The 27,989-nt window shown below is 36.9% G+C and overlaps 2 protein-coding genes across 7 annotated transcripts in view; one reads left to right on the top strand and one right to left on the bottom strand.

Annotated features, from left to right (window-relative positions):
* aff3 (AF4/FMR2 family, member 3) overlaps positions 1-6,191 on the bottom strand; it is a 32,874-nt gene extending 26,683 nt beyond the window's left edge. The window contains exon 1 of one of the 2 annotated variants that reach the window (XM_048194180.1): positions 5,936-6,191. The gene's annotated coding sequence lies outside the window, so the exon portion shown is untranslated. The remainder of the gene's footprint in view (positions 1-5,935) is intronic. The other variant, XM_048194184.1, reaches the window with a different exon arrangement.
* arhgef7a (Rho guanine nucleotide exchange factor (GEF) 7a) lies at positions 1,224-27,133 on the top strand. 5 transcript variants are annotated; one of them, XM_048194195.1, is made up of 22 exons: positions 1,224-1,773; positions 6,230-6,313; positions 11,688-11,772; positions 12,725-12,858; positions 14,280-14,481; positions 15,444-15,532; positions 15,712-15,806; positions 16,289-16,384; positions 17,785-17,907; positions 17,996-18,134; positions 18,227-18,286; positions 18,415-18,561; positions 19,357-19,443; positions 19,613-19,691; positions 19,799-19,938; positions 22,953-23,174; positions 23,399-23,492; positions 23,576-23,665; positions 24,110-24,307; positions 25,918-25,990; positions 26,135-26,189; positions 26,305-27,133. In XM_048194195.1, the coding sequence occupies exons 1-22, from the start codon at positions 1,609-1,611 to the stop codon at positions 26,425-26,427; spliced, it is 2,580 nt and encodes an 859-aa protein (XP_048050152.1). In that variant the 5' UTR covers positions 1,224-1,608; the 3' UTR covers positions 26,428-27,133. The 5 variants fall into 5 exon arrangements, with proteins under 5 accessions (XP_048050152.1, XP_048050150.1, XP_048050151.1 ...); XM_048194193.1 differs by having other exon boundaries at positions 1,228-1,773; positions 12,725-12,873; positions 24,110-24,280; positions 25,891-25,990; XM_048194194.1 differs by having other exon boundaries at positions 1,229-1,773; positions 24,110-24,280; positions 25,891-25,990.
* Positions 27,134-27,989: the final 856 nt, after the last annotated feature.

The following is a 27,989-nucleotide window of genomic DNA, read 5'->3' as shown; positions in this document are numbered from 1 at the left end:
GTTAACCATTTTTAATCAAATAAATGTAGCCTCTGAGAGCAGTGTTGGATGTAACACATTACAAGTAACTTGAGTTACGTAATCAGATTACTTTTTTCAAGTAACTATAAAGTAACGCATTACTTTTAAATTTACAACAAAATATCTGTTACTTTTTCAAATAAGTAACCCAAGTTACTTCGTTTTCCCGTTTATTGACTGACAGCTCTCCTGTCCCCATGTTGAGAGAAATTGGGAGTAAGAGCAGAGGCATTGTGTGCGCTATGTGTGAACATGATGGTTATTCTAGACTAAATGTGAGCATACATTTACTCATTTACTTCTTCTCCTGCATCCTATTCTTCTGTATTCCAGAATGGCAGCACAGCGGAAAGGCTTGTTTGTTTGAACTGTGCCCTCTACTGTACAGGCGTGAATTTGCATTTCCTTTACACTTTTGGTGTGAAATGGCCTTTACATTTGCAAAAATATTACTTTTTTGTTGTTATAAAAACAAACAAATAAACAAACAAACAAACAGCCCAAATGAGAAAACGTAACGCAAAAGTAACGTGTAACATTACTTTCCATAAGAAGCACCTAAGTAACGCAGTTAGTTACTTTTTTAGGGAGTAACGCAATATTGTAATGCATTACTTTTAAAAGTAGCCTAACTTTCCCTAACACTGTCCGTGAGCATAAGAGACTTTTTTTCCAAAAACATAAAAAAAAAATTAAAAAAAAATATTACAACCCCAAACATTATTCTGAAAATGATAAAAAGATAACTGACTAATGATAAAAAACAAATTTCTAACTTCCTGACTACCCTGCTTGAAAAAAGACTGGTCTCTCAGTCTGGGCTGTTGCTGTTAAAATAAGTTTTGGGCAGCTGGTTAGGCTGGGACAACAGCTAGGTCAGTCTAAACCAGCTAAAATCAGAAAACCATTGCAGGCTGGTTAATGTTTTTCAGCAGGCCAAAGAAACCAGTTTCAAATGTACAAAGGTCGCCACCCTGCGGATCACATAAGAAATGCACTAGTCTGACAAAACAACAGTAGCAGACATAACCAGTCTAATAACGTGAGGGTTGCAGATTGCATATTTAACACCTCTTATATACAGGCTACATATCTATGCTTTCACACTCCCACAGTGTATGGAATTATTTCACAATATCCTTTCATTAAGGTCGTTAACCAAACGCTCTCTCTCTCTGCAATCTCTCATAATAGGTCTCCAAACAAATGCACACAAGATCTTTCTGTTATGACACATTTGTCATGCAAAGTGCAGGTGAATCTATGCAGTCCACATGCAAAGCAGGATGCGAAGCCGACTGGTCACAAACGGCTGTCTATGCTGTGATGTCATCTGCCAGAAGATGCAGGTTTAGTGCGCTGACTGTATTCCAGTGAAAGGCGTTTGACAGCTTGTCGTAATAAAGGAAATGGGAGCGAAGCGATAGCATTACTCATCTCCATGGAGCGCCATATAATGCGCCATCCCACAAATAACACGTTTTAGAGAAAATGGTTCCCAGTTCAACGACTGGTTGATAACAGACAGCCTGTTTTTTTCCCCATTACAATCATAATACTGAGAGCATCGACCTTGCTGGTGTGGCCATGAATCCGGCGGAACAAACGGTTACTTGGCTCATTACGCTCGGGGTTTTGGAATCACCAAAAAAGACCATTTCGGACCCTGATGGATTTCTGCAGTCTTCGCTAAAGGATGGGGTTGTCCTGTGCAGGCTGCTGGAGCGGCTGCGTCCAGGCACTACTGATAAAGTAAGCGCGCATCCTCCCTTTGGCGCACCGCGTTTCAGTGTTCATTTTCCTGTAGTCTTCACACTACACAACCGTTTATATCTATTATCACACAAGTGGCAAATACAACATATGTTTTGTAGGTCACAACAGACGTTTAACCATAAATAGGAATGTAAACGCAGCCCATGCAGCAGCAGCAGGTCGGTTGAGGCGTTCAGCGCGCGCTAGTGCTGCTGTTGCTCCAGGCAACAACATTGGCAGCCGTCGATTTTATTGTGAGATTTAAACTGAATGTTTTCTTTTGACTGTTATATTTAACAGAAAACCAGTAAAACATGGATATTAACCGACTGTGTGTAAGATGTAAACGATAACCTTGTTTGTATACGTTATGGAAACCTGAGGATAAGCGCGTGCAAATCGCATTACATGGCTGTGTATGAATAGCATAAATCTATTAGGTATTATCAATGTTCGCTATGCATCCCCGTTTTTATTGCTTACATGGGAAATGGGCCGCCATAGACAGTAAATAGACCAAAAGCGGATTTAAAGAAACAGTCTTTTTTTATTCCCATAAGCCCCTGCTCCTTTCCAATGCAATGCAATTTAGAAAGGCATACCAAATGACGTTCAGCACACGTTTTTTCTCATCTCAACTAAATTGCACAGAAGTAATCAGAATGCAAGAATCTTAAGTCGCACAATAAATGAAAGTAAAAACAGTATCAGAGTGAAAACAATATATTCTATTGAACAAAATGCCTGAGGGCAAATGCAAATCTATGAAAGACATAGTGATTTTATATGCCTGTAGGGCCTCTCAGAAGGTAGGCTACAGAATTCAAATTTATTCTCTTTTTTATAATTAAAGGCAGCACATAAGCACCCAAGTATAATGATATCCAGCGTGTTTTCTAAAGCAGTTCATCTTATCCATAAATAATGCATGGAGTCTGTCCTTCTTGGTTTGGTGTATACAGAGAGGGTGCGTTTTAAGAAATCAGTCATATTCAGGGTCAGCTCTCTGACAATGACTAACAGTCTATGACAGCAATAACCTCTTTTGAAGCTCCATCTGGTTTGCTTACCAAATTTCTCTTTCTCACTGCGAGCATAACAATAGGTTTTTACAGAAGGTGTATATTCTGGCAAGAGGGCTATGTGAAAATGAAAAAAATAAGTTTGCATATTTAAAGTGGAAAACAAAATATTAGTGCACTTGACCTTTTTCTAGATGGTGTGGGCAGCAGCAGCATGTTTCTGTCAGGACTGTCCATGTGACCAGTCAGAAAGCAACAGAACTAACCTGTTAAATACAACTATCATTTAATGCAACATGTAAAATTTTTTTTTTTTTTCAAAAATATTACTTTTTATTACTTTATTATCATCAGTACATAATGACCCAAATATCTAGTATTTGTGACTATCAAAATATGATACTGATCAATAATTTATCTTAAATTGATAATTGATCAAAAATTATCTTAGACACTCGGTTCTTCTGGTCAGTTCTCTGTGCAATAATGAGAACAACTTTTGCAGGGCAGATTTGTCTCAAAATCAGACTGCAATTGTCAGTTACTGCCATTTCTAGACTCGTTACCCCATTTTGAATCTCTAAAAGAACAGAAACAATTTGAAAGAAAACATGAAGGTGTTCAAACATAATGCGTCCTGACAATTCACTACAAAATGTAAATATATCCTAGCTTCAGCTGTTAGGCTCACTGACTTAAAAGGAAGTATCCATTTCCTATAGTACCATCTTAGGTATCCCTTGCAGCTCTTAATAGGATGACACTGCAAAGAAGGAAATCTTTATTGACATTGCAGTTTGATTTGCTGATAATTTCATTCTTGAACATCTTTTAGCAAATCATCCTGCAATTTATTTTGTTGCCATAACAATAACTTAAAACCCTTAGGTGACGATACATAGGGCAACTTTTTTAGCAATGTTGCCGGGCAGTTTTGCTGAGCGATGTTTCTTGGGCACTTTCCCATTGAAAATGGGCAACAAATTTCAATCTAAAGTATCCAGATAGAAATTTGTTGCCCATTCTCAATGGGAAAGTGCCCAAGCAACATCGTTCAGCAACATTGCTCAAAAAGTTGCCCCGTGTATCATCACCTTTACTGTTGCTCCATGCCGTCCAACTTGACCTACATGTAGAATTAAATTTTGCAGTTTTAGGTTAAATATTTTGTGTTAAAAGCAAACCCATTTGACTTTCCTCCATCTTTAGAAAGCAAATGAAGATATTTTTAATGAAACCTGAGTGACTTCTGTTCCTCCATTGACAGTCCAAACAACCAAAACATTGAGGCTTCAAAGTGGATTGTGTCTTCTCCACAGACTTGGATTAAACCACTTGATTAATATGGATTTCATTTACAATGAACCTTTTAAAGCATTTTGGGGTGAATGGACTTTATATAGAAAGGAAATATATATGGACAGAAATATATTTGGTTTTTATAAAAATATTTTCATTTGTGTTTTAAAGATGAACTAAAGTGAGGTAAATTACAGAATTTTTACATTTTTGGATGAGCTATCTATTTTCAAATTATTTGATGACTGCAAGTCTAACTGTAAATTCACATAACATTAAATAAAAGCTACAGAATAAATTTGTTATAAAGAAATACATTTGTTATTCATGTCATTTTCATTTTATTCGATTTTGGGAAACAAAATAAAACAGAACGAAGGGGGTTGAGACACTAGAGGCTTAAACTAAAGACACTGCACTGCATTCTTTTGTAAAAACTGCTATTCATATCATTATTTTACATAAGAATTGGTGGGTCGGCAGACACTTTGCATGAAAAAAAATGAACAAGGATTGCTTCCACTCCCTGTGTATCCCAATCTGATAATTTTGCACTGTAAAAATGAAAAGAAACAGATTGCCACACTGGTGGAACCCTCAGGAGAACCTCTAGGCATAAGGTCTCCAGGGAACTTACAAAATGGAGCCCATTGCAGTTCCTGAAAGAACTCTGAAAACAGCATTGTGGGAGAAATGTACTTGGTACCTTGCAGTTATCAAGAAGGTTTCAACATAGTACCAATCTGTGCAAAATGGTACTTTTACAGTTAAAGGCCCACTGAAGAGTGTTGGAACGCGCAATTATTCAATGTGTTGACGTGATTTCAACTGAAACAGGAAGACAGGGCGATATATCGAACAGCCCCGCCCCTTTTTTTTAAATAGCCAATAGCATTTCATTTATGTTACAGCTTGGCCAGAACCGTTAGACTCTGTAAAACCTCTGTTTCCTTCTAATATCTAAACGTTTCTCCTCATAATGTCCTTTATATCACTTTAAAACACAGCATTCTGTGCAGAATTCAAATGGGTCCGATACCTTTTGTGGTCTGTGCCGACTCGCGGATATGATCCGCTCTGTGCTCTCGTGTCTCTGGACCAGAGCAGACTGTGCACGCGTTGCGGCGGTTCATGTGACACTAATGCGACTTCATTCACGTCAAAGGAAAGCATAATTGCACTGTCTGAATCCTTCCCTATTCTCTATATAGTGCACAATGTGCCATTCACCATGCAGAAACTAGTAAATGTGTGAGCAAATGACCGATTTCAGCCGAAGCTTCAGCGTCTGTAAGAGTGCAGCAGGAGGCGGGACTTCAGAATCTAGAGAGCATTTGATTGGACTGAAGATTTGACAAGAAACTGAAGTGCGATGTGATGTCATGAAAATCCATGATCCATTTTAGCGGAAGTGAGAGACTGTAAGTTTTGAATGCTTATATCTCCTACGAATTTTGTCATTGTTTTGGAACACACCAGCTTATTCATAACCTTAAGGCTACCATATTCATACTAAAAGCTAAAAAACTTAAATGTTGATTTCAAGGGGACTTATATTCAATATATTGACTTCAATCCTTCTGGTTCCACACCAGGCACCTTTCAGTGCCAATCCACCATGTGTTTTCCATTTCACAACACTTTGACAACACGTGCCTTCTTCCTGCAGTATACAACAAATCCCATGACTGACATTAACTTTGGGGGTTCGTCGATTTTGAATTTGACAAAGAGCCATTTTTCTTCAAAGAAAACCCTTCATAGAGCAGTGAATACACTGCCAGAACCCAAAACCGATGCTTTTAACTGTTGTTTTGATTTACACTATCCTCTTTTACCTCTTAAAATACCTGATCTGAATGACAGATCCGTTTTGATATCCCCCGCCAGAGCAGGGGTGTGTTGTTCACGTCCCGTTCGTCCCATTGTGTTCGGCGTCCATCTGAAAACGTCACTTCCTCCTCCTGCTGTCCACTTCCACGGTGCTGTTTAACTCGCAATGTGTGTGTGTGGATGTGGTTATAGTCAGTCAGTCAGTCATCCAGCCCGTGGACCCTCGTGCAGGATATTTGAGCCAGTCCTTCACTCCCAAAGCTTTCACACTTTCCAACTGCTCTTCCCATTTTCCTCAGATCTTTCAAGATCCCAAGAACGACAGCGAGTGCTTGAGCAACATCACGGAGTTTCTGAAGGGCTGCGCGGTGTTTCGCGTCGAGGTAAGTTGGAGTATTTATGGTTTTTTTGACTGTACTGTATGTTGCTGCATTGGCGCCACAATGAAAACAATCAACAAAAGAGACGTGCAGTAGACAGAGGAGATGCAATTCTGGACCGATGTGAATGAGATCATGCCCCGTACATCGATATATTGCCATAGTCTGATGGGACAAAAGCTTTGTAATGTTCTGAAAATGTTTTTAGGGTTTATTTGGCGTATTGTCAACAAAATATCTAGAATTTGGTGGTGATTTTGTGTATTACAGCATCGATATTGTGCTCTGTGCCATCTATGAATGACTTTGCTTTGTCCATTCATGTACAGTTTGTCTGTTTCACTTGAGTCTGCATGAATTTGAGTTATTGGTATATTTTCATTGATAGAAGCTTTGTTTTCTGCTTGGTTAAGTTCAACAGAAGTGACTTTCATAATGTGTTTTAAACATTTTAATGCCAAGTACCCCCAATATGATGAAGACAAATATATATTTTAATGTATGCAGACCTTTTTAGGCCTATGCTGTATATTCAATTAAATTAAATGATTGGTTTTATTTGTTAATGTTATTGTAATCTCAAATTAATTATAATATTGTTATGATTTTATTATGAAATTTAAAATATATTATCTGAAAAAACTTAATTTTGTATGTAAAACTGTCTTTTTCTACAAAAAAGTTTTAGACAATTTGTGGCCTGATCAGTTAAAATGGTTATTACCATGCCAGTTTGGACACAAATATGCACAGAAAGACATACAAAGGGCTAGTAGGATTTTGATCTATGCGCATTCATTAGGGAACAGATGGTTCAGGGCAATGCTAATGTATTGTCAAGTGTATCTAGACGTGGTGAGGTTGAGGCCCACGTCACATATGGAGCTCTAGGTAGCTGCATAATGTCAAAAGCGTTATCTAAACATGTACTGACAATATCTTACGAAAAGATACCTTTTTCTCAAGTTCAGTATCCCTCCATCTTTGTGATTAATGCGATGTCTGGTGCTTGTAAATCTAGATTGCTTCTGCACCATGATCTAGGGATGTAAATGTCTAGGGATGTAAATGTTCTGCTAGTGTTTGTGTTAATGAATTAATCTCAGGGTTTGTTGGCAATACATATACTATTAGTTCTGGCTTTGCTATATATATACTCTTAAAAATAAAGCTTCTTTATTGGCATCCATTGTTCCATGAAGAACCTTTAACGTCCATAGAATGTTTTGATTGCACAAAAGGTGGAAAAAGGTTCTTTAGAACTGTTTAGAGTTTAGCTCCAAATGTAAAAACTCACCTGTCTCTATCTTAGTAATCCTAAAGACATTGTAATTTGTGTGGCTTTAGGCTCAATCTCACCTTGTGCTTCATTGAGGTTTCTCATATTGAGCGTTCTTGCTTTTGTGTTCTCTGTTACACCTCTGTCAAAGTAATTTGCTTCTCTCTGACCTGTTTAAAGGTCTTCGGGTTGACCTTGCAATGCCCAAGGCACCAGCAAGATCACAGTGTGCTAAATTTTGGAATAGAAATGAGCTGTTTTGTGTGTGAAACATTACAACTGTGAGCGCCTGTCACAGCTATTGCAAGGATGTGTTATTGTCGTTATGCCTCAGGAGTGTCTGCCTCTCCAGGCCATGATTTGTGTGCATGTTCCTGGATGACAACCCTCATCCCATGATTTACATCACATAGGTTATGTGATACAACTATAGGCCTGAATGAAAGAAGGCTTTTTTTAATCTTCTGAGAGTTTGATTTGCACTTTTTTTTGTATTAATGTAAGACTATTTTGACCTCAAGAGATGAAAGCTTATACTCTTGCTCTAAATTTGTTGTTTATGGGATTTTTACTAATCTGCTCAGTGTTCAGTTTACTCTGCCTTATGAACAGCCTCTTCTGAAGCTCCTTCGCCATGAAGCACTGAGCCTATTCAGCTGTGATGATGTGATCTCAAGCATAACTACATGATGGCATTTTCAGATCTGCAGTCTGGCTGTAATTTTTTTCGGACTCCATTACGCAGTTCCCATTGTTTTTAACGTTTGATTTCAGGGACAAAATCGTATTGTTTTCACTGGAATTATATAATGCATGCATAGCCAAAACCATATACATCATTCTGTAATCTAGTGACTTTAAATAAAGTGCTTAAAGAAAGATTTTAATTAATTTTATATATTTATTTGTATTTGTTTGTTCTGGAACATAATGGAAGCAAACCAAAAGATATGATAATGTGTGACAAAGTCTAGCGTCACATTATGAAACGGAAATATACATAATATAAAAATGACAGAGTAAGTCATGTTTGAATATTTTCTATTTTAATATATTTAGTATTTTTTCCTGTGATGGCAAAGCTGATTTTTCAGCATCATTACTCCAGTCTTCAGTGTCACATGATCCTTCGTCATTCAAATCATTCTAAAATACTGATTTGCTGTTCAAGAAACATTTCTTATCAGTAATGTTGAAAACAGCTGTGCTGCTTATTATTTTTGTGTAAACAGTGATACATTTATTTCAGGATTTTTAATAGAACAGCATTTATTTAAAATAGAAATCTTTTGTAACATTATAAATGTCACTTTTGATCAATTTAACGCATCCTTGCTGAATAAAATTATTAGTTTCTATTTTTTTTTTCTTTCTGAAACTGCTTTTTAAGTGTGGTTCAGGTGTGATTTGCTTTTTAATTTAAGTCTGAAATGGACGTTTTCTATGAAATTATGGTGGTAGGAGAACATAAAATAATCTCCATAAAACCGATGATGATGGATATTCTTATTTTAACTGTAGAAGTAGGGCATTATTTTCCAAACAGATATATTCCTACAGTGATGTTGTAAATCATTGAAGGAACAGCATTACTTTGAAAGGCAACGCGCTCAAGATGATGCATTGTCCACTTATACACATCCACACACACACTTGTTTTTGCTTCTCTCGGGGCGTAAACTGTAATCAGAGCGGAAAGTAAAGCGGAAGCTGATATTTTACTCTCACTGAAGTTCACATGCACACAGCCACTGTCCATTCACTGAAGTACACATAACTGTCAATCAAACAGTTCTAATACTGCAAAAGAGCAACACAGGACAGACCATCTAGAGCTGAACAAATCAGATTTCTCACTTCATAAGCAAAGAGACATCAGTGACCCCTAGCTAACCACACCACCTGCTCAGAGGCCGAACGGCACACGTAACTGACTGATGATTGTCTACATAGATGCTGAGTGTGGACTATATGATTGTGCATATTAGGTCTGGATGGTGTATGCATGGAATAGTCACCATATATTTACAAAGATTTTGCTGGAAAGCAATACTGTGAATATCACAATGCATTTTTTTTGTTTTTCGTGAATTATGTTTATGAAATAACATATTACATTAGATTTGTTGTTGTTACTTGTCTCTCAAGCATTTTAGTTAAATTAAAATATTTTTAAATAAAAATAAACATGGGTACATTTGGTATTGCTGTTTACAACAGTTTTGCTGTTTTGGTGCATGTAAATGAAAATAACATTCTTGTGTTCATTTAGCAAAAAAACAGTGTAGGAAAACATGTTATTATTACTTTTAAATAGATTCTGAAACATTTGTAACATTTTGAATCTACATGGCTGTTTGGTTGAATGATTTTCTTTAAAGGTGCCCTAGATTCAAAATTTGAATTTACCTTGGCATAGTTGAATAACAAGAGTTCAGTACATGGAAAATACATACATTGAGTTTCAAACTCCATTGCTTTCTCTTTCTTATGTAAATCTCATTTGTTTAAAAGACTTCCGGAAAACACGCGGATCTCAACATAACACCGACTGATACGTAACAGTCGGGGTGTACGCCCCCAATATTTGCATATGCCAGCCCACGTTTCCAACATTATGAAAGGCATTAGACAAGGGCAGCCAGTAACGTCTGGATCTGCACAGGTGAATCAACAGACTAGGTAAGCAAGAACAACAGCGAAAATGGCTGATGGAGCAATAATAACTGACATGATCCATGATAGCATGATATTTTTAGTGATATTTGTAAATTGTCTTTCTAAAAGTTTCGTTAACATGTTGCTAATGTACTGTTAAATGAGGTTAAAGTTACCATCGTTTCTTACTGAATTCACGGAGACAAGAGCCGTCGCTATTTTCATTTTTAAACACTTGCAGTCTGTATAATTCATAAACACAACTTCATTCTTTATAAATCTCTCCAACAGTGTAGCATTAGCCGTTAGCCACGGAGCACAGCCTCAAACTCATAGAGAATCAAATATAAACATCCAAATAAATACTTTACTCACATAATTCGAAGCATGCATACAGCATGCATGACGAACATCTTATAAAGATCCATTTGAGGGTTATATTAGCTGTGTGAACTTTGTAAATGTGCTGTAATATAATCGAGAGCTCGTGTGGCAGGGAGCACGCAAATTAAAGGGGCGGCACACTGAAAAAATCAGTGCATAGTTAATGATGCCCCAAAATAGGCAGTTAAAAAAATTAATTAAAAAAAATCTATGGGGTATTTTGAGCTGAAACTTCACAGACACATTCAGGGGACACCTTAGACTTGTATTACATCTTGTGAAAAAGCATTCTTTGGCACCTTTAACATGATATATATTCAAGCTTGTAAAGTTTATGTAGCACAACTAGAGTAATTTAAAGGGTTAATTCAACCAATAATGAAAATTGTCATCATTTACTCCAAACCCTCATGTTGTTCCAAACCCGCTGTTAAGGCTTTCGTTCATCTTCACAACACAAATTAAGATATTTTAATGAAATCGGAGAGATTATGCACACATCAGATATGGTAAACGGAAGCTCAAGCATGTTTGCTTGATGTGAGAAAACCAACGAGGTTCATTCTTGTGTGTTATGCAGCATGTTTGAGCTTCTTCAAGAACCAATGAGGTTTGTTCTCATGCATCAAGCAAGTACGGTTGAGCTTCTGTTTATGTTCACTGATCAATGTTTATATGTAAATTAAAAGCCTAAATTCAATTTTTTCATCATATAAAGCAATCAAGTCTCTTCAGAAAATTTGTACTAATCCGCTCTATTCATTTACGATCTCTTCATGAACTTTTTAAGCGACAAAAGCGGTAGTTGCGTGGACTGTCAGTGGAGGGACAAAAATGTCTCATTTCATTTAAAATATCTTCATTTGTGTTTAGAAGATGGGTCTTACGGGTTTAGAATGACATGAGGGTGAGTAAATAATGATGACAGAATTTTTGGGTGAACTACCCCTTTAAGCTTAATGTGCTTGAAATAGGCTAGAGTTCTCTCACTGTTTTAACTGACATGTAGGTGGTCTAGATTAATGATGTTACATAATGTTTTTTTTTTCTCTCTAGCCATTTGAGGCTGGTGACCTGTTTCAGGGCCACAACTTCAGCAGAGTCCTCACTACACTGGTTGCCCTCAATAAAGTGACTGCAGGTAAGTCTATCTACAACTATCCCATTTAGATTTTCACAATATGAATTAATTAATTTTTAAAAACTTTATTATTGTAAAGGTACACTATGTAACTTTTGTCCCTCTAGTGGTTAAAAAAACAAAACTGCATGCATTTTGTGGAAGAACATTGGTTTGGTTGTGCATTGGCTCTGCGTGAATTTGCGGATGAATATCCTACTGCTCATAAAACGCTCACTACTAGGCTTAAGAGATATAACCAGTTTAGATGGAAAGGCTGAAGCTATGAAGCTGTAGCTATACCCATTAATAGACAGTACTTCCTTGAAAATAAATTCAGTGAACTCTGTTAGAGAGCTATATATGGCAATTTATCTGTTCAATAAAATATGCTTTTACAATATTTAAAATCAGTCCTCAGTTCTCGCCATCTCCGAAAAGCCAAACCAATGTTGATTCTCGTTTTATTACAAGCTCTGCCACATTCTTTTTTTGCCAGCAGACTCTATTCTGCGTTTTTTTTTTTTTTTTTATCCACCGGAGGTTCGAGATGTAGCGTGCTCCATGTCAACCTCTCTCGCTCGTTGTGACAACTAACCCATGCCACATACACACGTCAAATTAGCCCGAGCTACTTTTCTCTCTTTACGGAAACGACAAGATATGACTGGCGAGTGACATATGTATGCAATTTCCCGCGAAAACCATCCCAACAAAATATAAACACTTAAAATAGACGTACCATAGTGAATCAGGGTTAGACAAAAAGACATTCTGAAAGAAGTGTTGATGTATAATTTTGTTAATTTTGAACAAAAAAAAAGTCACATTGTGTTCCTTTTAAAAAACATTTTAAAATGAATGAATGAATGAACGCATCTTGCTTGCTCATCTCATTCTTCCAATAGTGTGTGACACTGTTACAGATGTTCAGTGATTGTTATTCTCTTCTGTGTTCTCTCTGTTGGTGTAGATATTGGCATAGGCAGCGACTCTGTATGCACGCGTCACTCTTCCGCCCACCGGATCAAATCCTTTGAATCACTGGCCTCCCAGTCCTCACTGGGACGATCTTCTAAGTTGCTCCATAACCAGTTCCGCAGCCTTGTGAGTAACTTTGGGGTGAGATCTCTCAACCATCCTCACTAGATCCCAATGAAAATATGTCTACATGTGCGTCGATTTTTTTTTTTTTTTTTTTTTTTTCTCCAGTCTTCAGTGTCACATGATCCTTCAGAAATCATTCTAATATGCTGATTTGGTGCTCAAACATTTCTTATTATCAATGTTGAAAAGAATTATGCGGCAATATATTTTTATAAACACTGATACATTTTTTTCAGGATTATTTTATGATTGGAAAGTTCAAAAGAACAGCATTTATTTGAAATAGAAACCTTTTACTTTTGATCAGTTTATGCATCCTTGCTGAATAAAAGTATTCATTTCTTTAAAAAAGTTCTTACTGATTCCAAACTTTTGATCAGTAGTATATAAAATTGCTGTCCATTTGAAGTGCTGTCAATGGTCCTGTCAAATAAAGACATTAGGAAACAGCCTGTATTTTTAGCTAAGGCAAAGATATCTTTCTTTTGATGTTTGTAACTTTAATTATTGGCGTTAAAGGGATAGTTCACCCAAAAATGAAAATTTGATGTTTATCTGCTTACCCCCAGCGCATCCAAGATGTAGGTGTCTTTGTTTCTTCAGTAGAACACAAATGATGATTTTTAACTCCAACTGCTGCCGTCTGTCAGTTGTATAATGGCAGTAGATGGGAACTTAATCTATAAGAGTAAATAAACCTTGCTTAGACAAATCCAAATTAAACCCTGCGGCTCGTGACGACACGTTGATGTCCTAAGACACGAAACGATCGGTTTGTGTGAGAAACTGAACAGTATTTATATCATTTTTTACCTCTAATACACCACTATGTCCAACTCCGTTCATGACTCCTTTAGTGATGTCTTGATCACGCTCTGACAGCGGCGGTGATGTCTGACACTCATTGAAGTATATGCGCGAGACATCACTTCCGTTGTCAGAGCGCGATCAGACATCACTAAAGGAGTCATGAACGGAGTTGGACATAGTGGTGTTTTAGAGGTAAAAAATGATATAAATACTGTTCGGTTTCTCACACAAACCGATCGTTTCGTGTTTTAGGACATTAATGTGTCGTCACGAGCCGCAGGGTTTAATTTGGATTTGTCTAAGCAAGCTTTATTTACTCTTATAGATGAAGTTCCCATCTACTGCAATTATTTGACTGACAGACGGCAGCGGTTGCAGCTAAAAATCATCATTTGTGTTCGACTGAAGAAAAAATGTCACCTACATCTTGGATGCGCTGGGGTTAAGCATATAAACATCAAATTTTCATTTTTGGGTGAACTATCCCTTTAAAAGCAGTGTTCTGAAACTCTGTCTTGTGTAGACATATTAATTAATTAAATGGGTCAGTTTTGATTTTCGTATTTGTGAGGCTGTACTGTATGTAAACAAAAGTATTTTCTCTCTTATAGGACATGACGGAGAACAGTAACGCTCAGTTAGTGGTTAAAGCTCGCTTCAATTTCCAGCAGACCAATGAGGATGAGCTTTCCTTCAGCAAGGGTGACATCATCAGTGTTACTCGCACAGAAGAAGGGGGCTGGTGGGAAGGATCCCTCAACGGCAAGACAGGCTGGTTTCCAAGCAATTATGTCAGAGAGGTCAAAGGGTCAGGTATGTGTCAGTTTTCTGTAGACCAGTGTTTCTCAACTGGTGGTTCGCAAGACCGTTTTGAGTGGGAAAAGAGATAAATGACAACAAACCTAATTCTATGATTTTCTGATGCGAGATATTTATTTTGAAAGACGTGCGTGAAAGGTCTCTGTCAGACTCAGTTTAAGTAAGTAAAGAGTGCCTGAGAAAATTTAAGTATGTAACGTAAGTGAAAAGTGCCTGTTGTTCTGATTTAGTATCTGCGGTCAGAAAAGATGTTGTCAGGCTATATGTCAATGTCATTATTCTAACGTTATTTTTATAACATAGTACTATACCAGCAGTAATTATATAACTTTTTATATTTTTTTAGGTCAAATTCTTCCAAAAAAAAAAAATGGGTCATGGCTTTATGACCATGGGAAAATGTGGGTCCCATGGCCAAACCAGTTGAGAACCATTGCTGTAGACCAGGGGTGTCAAACATACAGATTATAGGAAGAAATATAAATATTGAATTGGGGGTGGGGGTTATGTGAATGTATCTCTGAAGGAACTATCTTTTTTTGCATCATGATTAAAATAGAGCAAATAAACAACAAATAAATTTGCTTAAAAAAAAAAAAATATCAGAATCAGACGAAAAATCATAATTGGAGCATCCCTAATATAAAAAAAAAATTAAATAAAACATTATTTTAAAAAGTCTTTTCACTGTAAAAATAAAAAGTTCACAAAATAAAGTTTTCACAAAGCAGTGTTTTCTAGTTTTCTTTCAAATTAATTTGTAGCTTGTATATTGCATATTAATTAATTGTCAGCGCAAAAGGTAATTCGGCCTGCACATGGTTACATTTTTCCCATCCGGCCCTCAACCTAAAATGAGTTTGACACCCCTGCTGTAGACCATTCTAAATATATAAACACTGTCTTCTCTTGATCCACAGTGCACATTTTTTAAAACAATCTATGTGGCCTTACAGACAAACCAGTATCCCCTAAATCTGGAACTCTTAAAAGCCCCCCCAAAGGTTTTGATACCACAGCCATCAGTAAAACCTACTACAACCTGGTAAGCACATTTTAATCAGATATCCTTTTGAAGTGTCACCAGGTTGATTGGCCTAATTTTGAAAGTTTTCTGCATAAATGTTAATCAGACTCAGTTGATTTGTGAATGAGCGCAGTTGATTAGTAATCAGTGTGTTAATAATATCTTGTCTAAAAATGCTGCTGTTTGTTTGTCTTCAGGTGCTACAGAACATTTTAGAAACTGAAACAGAGTATTCAAAGGAGCTCCAGAACCTTTTGACCAACTACCTGAGACCTCTACAGATGACAGAAAAGTAAAACACCTTGTTATTCTCCAAAAAACACACAAGACTGAAATACACAATTTGTTATTAAAATGAACATTATTCTATACTCTCTGACTAGGGCTGCCAATTTTAGCCCTGGTTTCACAGACAGGGCTCAGATTAAGCCAGAAATAGGACATAGTTAAATTAGAACATTTAAGTTGCTTTTATAAATGTGCCTTAGAAAAAAAACATCTTGAGACAAAACAATGGTACTGACATATGTTAAGATATGTCAGTGCAAGTTGCTTTCAGTTAAAACAGCTCAAACATTTTAGTCTGGGACTAGTCTTAAGCCTTGTCTGTGAAACCGGGCATTAGTGTGTTCATTTAGTGTGTTTAATTAAAAAAAATATTGTGATTAAAACAAATTTAACCATTCCCCTTGAAATTTTCTCATTATTCGAATGAAGTACAGCCTTAAAGTTTGAGCATTGACTTTTCTCATCGGTTTTCATGGTTTCTCATAGACTGAGCACCTCAGATGTAAGTGTCATTCTCGGAAACCTGGAGGAAATCAGCACTTTCCAGCAGACTCTGGTCCAGTCACTGGAGGACTGCACGAAGTGAGTTTCATTCTAACCGTGAGCAGCCGTGTGATTCCTGGCCTGTCTCTTAATAGCCTCTGAGTAATTTACGACAGGAGGGACGAAGCACTTAGTGAAACTGAGACTCAATCAAATGTATCGAGTTTCGACTTCTAGATGATGAAAATAGACCTGGGCGGTAACGTAAACCTGAGGTCCATTAAGAGGATTTGAGTATCACTAGAGGTTTCTAATGTTTACACTGACCTCTAGTGGTAAATCCTCTAACAAGTTTGGAAAATGCAAAATGAGTTTCAGTAAAAAATGTTTGAGTTTATACTTGTCAAAAAAAGTAAGAGCACATTGAAGTAAGTTAATATTAGTCATATTTTTTTTGTAAAGAAAACCTTAGAAAATTATAAATATCTTGTCTGAGATCTAAGAATAAAAACATACTGCTAAACATAAAATGTTTAATAAAATTATGAAAAATAAATATTCAAATAAATATTATATAATATATTTATTTTATATTAAGATTATTTTTGTTAATAGTTATATATAGTCTATAACTTTTGCTGGGCCGACCAGGCCCTGTTGAGTCCTGTTTTGTCTGTAGAGGATTTTCAAACTCAAATCTGTTAAAAAGTATGGGGATTTTTTAAAATGTTTTTGAAAGAAGTCTTTTTTTTAATTATTATATTTATAGCCAATGCAGTGTTGACAGAACTTGGTTAATATGGTCATACTTCCTCATTCTAGTAAGAACTCTAGCTTCTGCATTTTGGACCAGCTGGAGTTTGTTTATTAAGTGAACGGGGCAACCACCCAGTAGAGCGTTACAATAATCTAGCCTTGAGGTCATGAACGCATGAACTAACTGTTCCGCATTTGTCATTGAGAGCATATGTCATAGTTTAGATATATTTTTAAGATGGAAGAATGCAGTTTTACAGATGCTAGAAATGTGGCTTTCAAATGAAAGATTGGAGTTACACCCAAGTTCCTAACTGACAACAAAGATTTGACAGAGCAGCATCAAGTGTTAGACAGTATTCTAGGTAATTATGTGTGGAGGTTTTTGGTCCAATAATAAAAATCTCTATTTTTTTCCAGAATTAAGTAGTAGGAAATTACTAGTCATCTAATTTTTATATCAAATATGCATTCCTTTAATGTTTCCTTTCTGAATAAAAGTATTCATTTCTTTCTTAAAAAACAAATCTTAGTGTATCCAAATTTTTTAACTTTATCTAAAAAATGAGGTTTAAATGGAGTCTGTTTGGGCTGAATTAATAGCAGTATGTATTGTTAATATTGGAAATATAGATTTATGTCATATACTTAGGATTATAGATTCAGAAAAAACCCACAGCAGAATTTTTGAGGAACATCAGTACAGTTTTTATAATAATTCTCCTCAATGTTCTGTGATTAAGGCTTCCAGAGCTGCAGCAGAAGGTGGGAGGGTTCTTCCTGAATCTCATGCCCCAGATGAGGTCTCTTTATGTGTCTTACTGCTCCAATCACCCGTCCGCAGTCAGTATTCTCACTGATCACAGGTACGCCACCATACTGTGTCCTGATTTCACAGACAACCTCTTCACTGGTGTGTAAACTGGTGATAACTTCTCAATTCTGTGCCTGCAGCGAGGAACTTGGAGAGTTCATGGAGGGAAGGGGTGCGTCCATACCAGGTATTCTCACACTGACCTCTGGCCTCAGCAAACCCTTCATGAGACTGGACAAATACCCCACATTACTGAAGGAGCTGGAGAGGCACATGGAGGTAGAAGAGAGAGAGAGTTTGTGTGCTTTTTCTTGTTGAGGTTTTTATCATTATCAACATTTCAATGTGATGATGTCTTCTTTCCATTTCAGGAGGGTCATCCAGACAGGACAGAAATTCAGAAATGTATGACAGCTTTCAAGAATCTCTCTGTGAGTGTTAACTGCCTAGTTAGCATGCTAAAGCAGTCTGGTGTCCTGTGGTTTTGCCACTGCAGTTAGGTGTGGATCATTCCCATGACAACCAGTCTTTTTAATGTATTGTGTTTCTATGGTTACAGGCACAGTGTCAGGAGGTGCGTAAGCGCAAAGAGCTTGAGCTTCAGATCCTGACTGAGGCAATTCGTCTCTGGGAGGGGGAGGACATCAAGACCCTGGGTTCAGTGCTGTATATGAGCCAGGCCATGGTCCAGAACCATGGCTGTGAGGTGAGACAGCACAAAGATCTATAGCTGACAGGCCTGATGAACATTTTCTCCCCTATTAGTGTGAATTTGGGACAGGGCTATCTGCTTATGTGACCAATGCCAGACATTAAAATCAGCATGAAATGAACATACACGCTATCTATTTTCTTAATGGAGGTTATTGATCATATTGTGAATGATTCACCCATACATCCATTTTTTTGACCTTGTAATTTTTAATCAAAGAGTCGTACCAACAGACTTCTTTCTTTTGGTGTATGGGAGACTTTTCTAATCATTTAGTCAGCTAAACCCTGCCCCTTTCTTACAATTGTCTCAAACTCTCATTTGGATCTGCCTCCAAGTCATATACACCTAGGGAGAGTAAATTATGGGATACTTTTCATTTCATTTTCATCTTAATATTCAGGGTTTTTTTGTTTGTTTGTTTTTGAAAAAGTACTATTGGTAGTGTTCAAAAAACCTTTTATTATTACAGTTATTACCAAGATTAGAGTACGTAGTAATTTATCCAGTGGGTTAACCCTGTGAATTGTTTAAAAAAAAATCAAGATTTGTCTTTTAACTTCAGAATCTTTTTTTCTTTTTTCTTCTTGATATAAAAAAAGTTGAAACCATCAGTCGTGGACACCATGCATGGAAAAAGCTAAATAACAGCAGGAAAGAATAATAAATAATGGATATTAAAAAGAGCTGTTGCTAATTCATATTGAAGAAAATGCCAATAGTTTTTCACTGTGATTTCAGTCCTGCAGTTACAATGGCTCTGTTATATTTTAGTTTTTTGTTTTTCAGGAGAAGCATGAGCGTTATCTTCTGCTTTTTCCTCATGTTTTGCTCATTCTGTCTGCCAGTCCAAGGATGAGTGGTTTCATCTACCAGGTCAGAAACCAGCTGCTGTCATAGCTGATTACTTCACAGTCAAATAAATCTCATTGTTTCACTCCACCAACCCCTAAAATCCACTCGAACCACAGCTTCTCAACATGCACGTTAAAATGGCACTTGCGGCTCTAGCACAAAGAGAAAAAGTCTGCTTTGTTTCTCTCAGGGCAAGCTACCTTTGAGTGGAATGACGGTGACCCCATTAGAAGACTGTGAAAGTCATAAAAATGCTTTTGAGCTCTCGGGTAAGGACAAACTGACTCACATTTTTTTGAGTTCATAAAAACACAATCGAGTGTTTTTATCATTCTTAGTCATTCATTGACTGTGCTTGTGTGTGTCCATCCAATAGGAAGCATGTTTGAGAGGCTTCAGGTGATCTGCTATAACAAACAGGATCTGCAGGACTGGCTCGAGCATCTGAACCGACAGACCAAGCACACCACCATGGCGGGTCCCAGCATGAAACCCCTCGCTGTTCCCTGCCACACAGTGAGTCACCTCTTCAACATCACATCTTAGAAAACCACACATTTGGTATTGAAATATTCAAAAATATAAATATTAAAGTTTTTAAATATCTAAAAATATGCAGTTTACATTTTATTTATTTATTTATTTATTTATTTATTTATGAAACACTTTTTTAGCCGCTATGCACAGAGCTTTACAAAAATGTAAAAACACACATTTGTAAAACAGACATAAAGAGCTTTACACAATATAGTCAAGTGTAAAATAACACAAAATTTATTTTTTTTTATTTATATTTTTTGTTACAGCTGCTATGCAGAAGAATTTTGCAAAAAAGTAAAACACATTTGTAAAATGACCTTTAAAGGGTTAGTTCATTCAAAAATGAAAATTCTGTCATTTACTGACCCTCATATCATTCTAAACTCGTAATTCATCTTCAGAACACAAATGAAGATCTTTTTAATGAAATTTGAGAGATTTCTGTCCCTCAGTTGACTGTCTACACAACTACCACTTTGACACTTCAAAAAGTTCATAAATAGATCATAAAACTAATCCATATGAACTGAGTGGTTTAGTCCAAATTTTCTGAAGCGACAATTGCTTTATATGATGAACAGATTGAATTTAGGCTTTTATTCACATATAAACATTGATCAGCGAACACAAACAGAAGCTCAACTGAGAATAAACCTCAGTGGTTCTCGCACATAAAGCAAACATGCAAACACGTTTATCAAAACTAATGTGTGCGTTGATGAATATTTATATGTGAATAAAAGACCAATCCCAATTCTCTTTTATACCCCTTTGCCCTTCCCCTTGCCCCTTCAAACAGAGTGGCAAGATGTAGGGGTGAAAATATTCCCCTAAGAAATGGGACACCACTACTACACCATTACACACGTCATCATAGTTTCTTTTATTAGTGTCCTGTAACATTTAATCAGTATGAACAGCAATGAAGTGCGCATATCAACAGAAATCAGGCGCGAGCACATTTAACGGATTTCTTTTGCGCTGTATTTTGGATTTAAGAAAACGGCGCTCGGTTTCAGATCGAAAACGTATGAGCCTTCAGTTTCTCAAGACGATACAGAATGTATAAAACTGGTGGAGCCGCTCTTCCATCGGGCCAAGTTTCATATCCGCCCGGTACGGATATGGTTTCGTTTTCTACTGTGGTGCTGCGATAACGGAGCTCTTTGCAATGTAATACAAACGAGTCAGTTTTTGCCTTGGTAACGCAAGAGTTTACAGATGATACAATATGTAAATAGTGACTGCGCTATGAAGGATGACAGATATTTCTTTTAACTGTATTATTCAGTTGTGTTCACATCATTCAAATAGTGCTTTTAGCAAGCTACGGAGAAACTGGCAGCCAGGTAACACACAAGTGATCGATCCTGTGTGGAAATATCACTACTATGATCACTACACGCATTCTAGCAGCACGGTAATCGGTGTATGCAGGGAAGTTTCTCATACCTCTTCGTTCGAAGTGTGGTCCCGAAAAATCTTCGATTGAAGGGCTATCTGGCCCTTCCCCTTACCCCTACCACTCCAGGCAAAAGAGAATCGAGACACCCCTACCCCTTCACGTGAACGTGCAAAACGAAGGGGTAGAGGAAAGGGAAGGGGTAAGGGGTGGAATTGGGATTCGGCCTAAATTCAGTCTGTTCATCATATAAAGTGATCGCGTCTCTTCAGAATATTTGGACTAAACCGCTCAGTTCATATGGATTAGTTTTACGATCTCTTTATGAACTTTTTGAAGCATCAAAGTGGTAGTTGTGTAGACTGTCAATAGAGGGACAGAAATCTCTGATTTCATTAAAGGTGCCATCCAACGTTTTTTTACAAGATGTAATATAAGTCTAAGGTGTCCCCTGAATGTGTCTGTGAAGTTTCAGCTCAAAATACCCCATAGATTTTTTTTAATTAATTCTTTTAACTGCCCATTTTGGGGCATCATTAAATATGAGCCGATTTATGCTGTGCGGCCCCTTTAAATGCTGACGCTCCCCGCCCATGGAGCTCGCGCTTGCCTTAAACAGTGCCTAAACAAAGTTTACACAGCTAATATAACCCTCAAATGGATCTTTACAAAGTGTTCGTCATGCATGCGTCGGATTATGTGAGTATTGTATACTGTTATATTGTTTACATTTGATTCTGAATGAATTTGAGGCTGTGCTCCGTGGCTAATGGCTAATGCTACACTGTTGGAGAAATTTATAAAGAATGAAGTTGTGTTTATGACTTATACAGACTGCAAGTGTTTCAAAATGAAAATAGCTGCGGCTCTTGTCTCCGTGAATACAGTAAGAAACGATGGTAACTTTAACCACATTTAACAGTACATTAGCAAGATGCTAACGAAACATTTAGAAAGACAGTTTACAAATATCACTAAAAATATCATGATATCGTGGATCATGACAGTTATTATTGCTCCATCTGCCATTTTTCGCTATTGTTCTTGCTTGCTTACCTAGTCTGATTATTCAGCTGTGCTGCTCCAGACGTTCTGCCCTTGTCTAATGGCTTGATCATGGGCTGGCATATGCAAATATTGGGGGCGTACACCCCGACTGTTACGTAACAGTCGGTGTTATGTTGAGATTCGCCTGTTCTTCGGAGGTCTTTTAAACAAATGAGATTTATATAAGAAGGAGGAAACAATGGAGTTTGAGACTCACTGTATGTCATTTCCATGTATTGAACTCTTGTTATTTAACTATGCCAAGATAAATTCAATTTTTCATTCGAGGGCACCTTTAAAACATCTTAATTTGTGTTTCGAAGATGAACGAAAATCTTACAGGTTTGGAACAACATGAGGGTGAGTAATTAATGACAGAATTTTCATTTTTGGGTGAACTAAGCCTTTAAAAGCTTTACACAATATAAAGTCAAGCATAATGTAACACAAACATTTATTTATTTATTTATTTATTTTGGGTTGAAATGTGACCTGTCAAATATCTTCAACTTAAAGGTCAACTTATATTTTACCCCTCTAGCTCCCGTCTCACCCTCTGACGCCATCCAGACATGCAGAAAGCCGGGGCCTGACAGTTGCTCCTGCCTACCACACCCTACCACACCCCTCCTCTCACGGAGCCCCACACAGCACTATGATGTGGGGCCCCCTGGAGCCCCCCAAAACCCAGAAGCCCTGGAGCCTGAGCTGCTTGCGTCCAGCACCCCCACTCAGACCCTCAGCTGCTCTCTGCTATAAAGAGGTATCCTGGGATCAGATTAGAGTTGATTATGCAGCATCCTGGACTTCCTGTTACAAATATTGTGGGAAATAATACTAAATGCGATATAATATAATACATAAATCATAATTGTTGATTATCTCCCTTGATATTGTTGTCACAATTATTTTGAGTAGCTTCTTATGGCTCTGTAAGTCTCCCCTTTACCTCCTTTCCTATTCTTTCCATTACTTCTCCTCTTTCAGGACCTCAGTAAAAGCCCCAAGACAATGAAAAAGCTGCTGCCCAAGAGAAAGCCGGAGAGGAAGCCGTCCGATGAGGAGTTTGCACTGAGGAAGAGTAAGTCAGCAGGTTTGATATGGTTATTGAAATCGAGAGATTCTGAAAGATCACGTGTCTGATGTAACCTCTGAACCGCGTAGGTACTGTAGCTCTGGAGGAAGACGCTCAGATTCTGAAAGTGATCGAGGCCTATTGCACGAGTGCCAAAACCAGGCAGACTCTGAACTCAAGTAAGTCTCGTATGCGGCCCCGTCCACCCCCGTCTCCTTTCTTCTAAGACATTCCTCATTCATATCTACTTTTCTGTGTGTAACATAGAACAGCAGTCCTGTATAAACTAAAGTCTAAAGGTTATTCTTGGATCTCTTATAACAATATACTCTCTCTTTTTTCCTCATCATATTAAATATTCATTTATTTATCATGCCCCCCTCCCTCCCCCTTTAATTTTGACATCTTTACACATAATTTTTTTTAATTTAATCATTTATTTCTACAACTCATTTACTATCTCGGGGTATTTTTGGTTCTTCCATCTATGTGGTTGCACCACCCGTCTCCATTCTTTGGTCGGCCCACTTGTTTCATTCCCTTCCCCATCCATTTGCAATTCTTCCCTTCATTCATATGATTTGATCCCCTTCTCATCATCTGCGACCGGATGGCCTCTTCAGCATGGCAAGGCACCGATCTCATGCATAACCACGTTTTGGATCAATCCAGTGTGGACTCTCTGGGCCGCCGTAGCAGTATCTCAAGGCCCGAGGCCACCTCGGACCTCTCAGAGGACTCTGACTATGACAGTATATGGACGGCCCACAGTTACAGGATGGGCTCTGTTTCCCGTAAGAGCTCCTACATCTCCCACCAAAATTAATCTCCCCCTCACTCCTCTTATTTCAAATGACTTTATATTTATTTGAAACTATTTATGTATTTAATAATGTCACTCTCTAATGCATATTTATTTTATTCATTTTTATATATTTATTTCTCAGTGTTGTATTAATCGCACCTCATCGTTTTCTGCATATATATGCACTTTCCCAAAGCAGTTCCCTGTTGCCTTGACATTTAAACTCCCCCTGAAACCACCAACCTCACTTAACTCAGTTTTTTTTTTTTTTTTCACTTTTAGCCACGCATTCAAGATTTATTTAAGTGTCCTTTTAAAAAAATGTTGTCGTTCCCTCATTCCCAGATGTATTTAATTATTAACGCTGTTGAAGGTACAATGCACTCCGAAGGCAACAAGGACAGGTTCTGCTGTAAAAGAAGAAAAAATGCTAAAATCTCTTAACTTGTCTGTAAATATTAGAGTATTGTCATTCATCTGAAATGTGTGATATTAACTTGGACTTTGTTTACTGAATGTGAACATTAGATTTCCGCTCTGTTGACACGAGGAGTTGGGTCTTTTACCAGAGAACGTCATGAATAAGTCTTCATGAAATTCATAAGTATGATTCTCAGATGGCACCACGGACAGTATTACTGTGGATGTTTTGTTCATACTTATGTGATATAAATGTATTTATTTTCAATTTGTAAATGTATTTTGAATGATTTTGGACTTTTTGTATGCTTGTATCTAACATGTAAGTTTATAGTTGTGTCTATAGTGAAAAGTATGGAAGTTTACAGAAAAAAAATGTTGAATTTAATGTTGGTTGAAATTCTATTAGAATCCATTTAAATCAGGTGTGTGGATGGTAATAGTTAAGAGTTCTTCGCCATTCATTCGAGACTCTGTCAAAGCCTCAGTGTTTGATGCTTTTCCTCTTTTATGTATGACGTGTTTGACACAAACAAGAAAACCAACTTGCCAATTATTTCAATAATGACAAAGAGTATAATTCATGTTATGTGATTCATTGTGACCAAGTTCTATTCTGTGGTTAAAAAAAAATGAACGAGAAGAAAATATGTATATTTACTACCTTTTTGTCGGTCGTTTACTGCAGATATTCTTAAAACTGTTCAACAGAGATACTTCAGTGCCGTTTACGTGATTTGAAACTGAGACATTATTAATGTGTTTGTTATATATATGCAGAGTCAAATATATGACAAAATGCCACAAATGTTGTAATATACATTTTGAATAAATCTTGGGTTGTTTTGTACAGTATGTTTATCCTTTCAGGAATTAATCTCTTACAACAAAAGTGTTTTTTTGTTTTTGTTTGTTTGTTTGTTTTTTTTGGTGGTTGAATTTCAGTTTTACCGGACTTCAGGAAACCCTTGGTGTTCTTTTTTTTTGAATGCTTTTATTTTTCTTGGATGATCCCTCTCTGCATGACTAACTCCTGTCTCACTCACGCACAGTCCTGTGTAAGTTCGATCCAGTTCAAACCATTCTTTGAGGCACAGTGGTCCTGTACTGAGCTAATCAATGAATCCAACTAAACTAAACCTCCTGAAATCATTCTGCGGGGCTTCTCTTTTGAAACAGGACAGTGGAAAGATGCCAGTCCAGCACTGATAGTTCCTGGAGAGGAGAAGTTCAGTGTAGACGAGTTGAAGAGTAATGGTCAGACTCTTCTGGAGGAGAAGTAAGATTGCATATTTGGCCATTCTTATGAACAGGGTTTATAAGTGTAAAAAAAGTTGTTTGTAAAGGAAACAGGAATTTACTAGAGTTTCAGTATGCATTATTGAAGTATGGACTGACATATTCAATATCCGATGTTTCCTAGGAGCCTTGTGGATGTTGTTTATGCTCTGAAAGATGAGGTACAAGAACTTAAACAGGTGAGTGTCTGTGATGGTGTGAGGAAGCTTTACGTGATATTTCAATTAATTTCATAGAAAAAATAATATTTAATAGTTTCCATTGCCTGGTTACATGATTTTACCGTTCCAACAGGACTATAAAAAAATGAAGAAATCCTTGGAGGAAGAACAGAGAGCCCGGAAAGATCTGGAGAGGATAGTTAGAAAAATGTTAAAGAATATGAACGATCTTTCTTGGGATGAGACCAATTTATGATATCGGTGTTGCCCTCTTACTATGGAGTCCCTAAAGTGACGTGGTGGAAAAAATATGAGATGGGAGGAAAAAATATATTTCAAAATTTTGCATTCCCCTGAGGAACTTTGTATTTGCTCACAAAATGTTTGTTCCTCTGAGAAACTTTGCATTCGCTCACAAAACATTTGCGTTCCCCTGAGAAACTTTGCACGTTTTGCGAGAGAACGCGAAAGTATTGACATTTAATTATTTTTTCCCCATCTCATATTTTTTTTGTATCACCATGTCCCTTTAGGGGCACCATACTAGTTTTGTTGTTACACTAGTGGTTAAAATGACCTGAAAGTTCAACCAGATCATTGACATTTCAGATGCTTTCTTAGCTTGAAAGCCCCATGGACATCCAGGGAGTTTGAGGTAACATAATGTTACATTTTTGACCTAAAATTGCTCATTCCAATGTTTAAACTCTAAAAGACTTTAGGTCTTAGGTCTTTTAGTGCATCTACACCTAGCAGATTTTTTTATTTCGTTTGAAAATCACAAATTTTATAGCTGAACAATCATGATGGGATTTGTTTGCTTGAAGTCATAGCTTAATCAGGCTCATCTTCAGCATCTCTTCGGATGGCATGAATGTTACGTGTGGATGTCCCTGACAAGTTCATCTTTTACCTCGGTCTTCACATCCCACTGATGTCTGGGGTTGTGAGTGTCCTTTTTTTTTTAAAAAATTACTTATGTCATTACAAAGGTTCAAGAGATCATCGGATTTTAGTTGCATTTAAATTTTAAGTAACTTTTATTCAGATGCACTCTGATTTTAAATGCTGAATCTGTGAATATTTCCATGATGTGGTACTATGAACTTTTTCATTCCACTTACTTATCGTTTACAAATGATTTAGATGTTTATACTTAAACATTGATTCAACACTGGGTGCGTAAAGACAAAAAGATATGCTGTTAAATGAGGACCATGAAGCTTATGTCAGTAAATGTTTAGTACATGTTTTAGGTGCCATTGTAACTCAAGCTGTGACGGGACTTCATTATTATAATAGCTTCTTGATCACAATATGATACACATCATACCTTCTTGCAAGTTATGACTATTAATTTCAATGTCACTTACTTAGTGTGACCAAAGCAAAAGCCAAACTCTTATTTATGGACTTCACTATCTGTGACTAATTACTGTACTTGACATTTATTCATATAGCTCTTACACAACACTAGTAGAATAACCTCATTTGAGTTCATAGGATATTTATTTAGTGTTCTTTATCTCGGATTCATGTTACTGTAAATTAATTCTGTAAATAAAGAAATTGTTTATTTGCTTTACTTAAGTGGTATCAGTTGGGCTTAAACATAAAATTACTAGAAAATAATACTCTACACTTTTCTTTTTTTTTTTTTTAGAATCTTATATATTGTGATGTATATTTAAATTATAATTTATTCGTGTGATGGCAAAGCTGAATTTTCAGCATCATTACTTCAGTCTTCAGTGTCACATGATCTTTCAGAAACCATTCTAATATGCTGATTTGCTGCTCAAAACAGGATTCCAGGAT

The sequence above is a fragment of the Megalobrama amblycephala genome, linkage group LG6, assembly GCF_018812025.1.
Source record: "Megalobrama amblycephala isolate DHTTF-2021 linkage group LG6, ASM1881202v1, whole genome shotgun sequence".
Classification (NCBI taxonomy): Eukaryota; Metazoa; Chordata; class Actinopteri; order Cypriniformes; family Xenocyprididae; genus Megalobrama; species Megalobrama amblycephala.
This window is presented reverse-complemented; position numbering and strand designations above follow the sequence as displayed.

Coding starts and splice junctions, on each gene's coding strand:
- arhgef7a (XM_048194193.1), top strand. CDS start 1,609: ATGAATCCGGCGGAACAAACGGTTACTTGGCTCATTACGCTCGGGGTT. Junction 19,692..19,798: donor AAATGCTTTTGAGCTCTCGG/GTAAGGACAAAC, acceptor TCCATCCAATAG/GAAGCATGTTTGAGAGGCTT. Junction 24,281..25,890: donor CAGGATGGGCTCTGTTTCCC/GTAAGAGCTCCT, acceptor CTTTTGAAACAG/GACAGTGGAAAGATGCCAGT.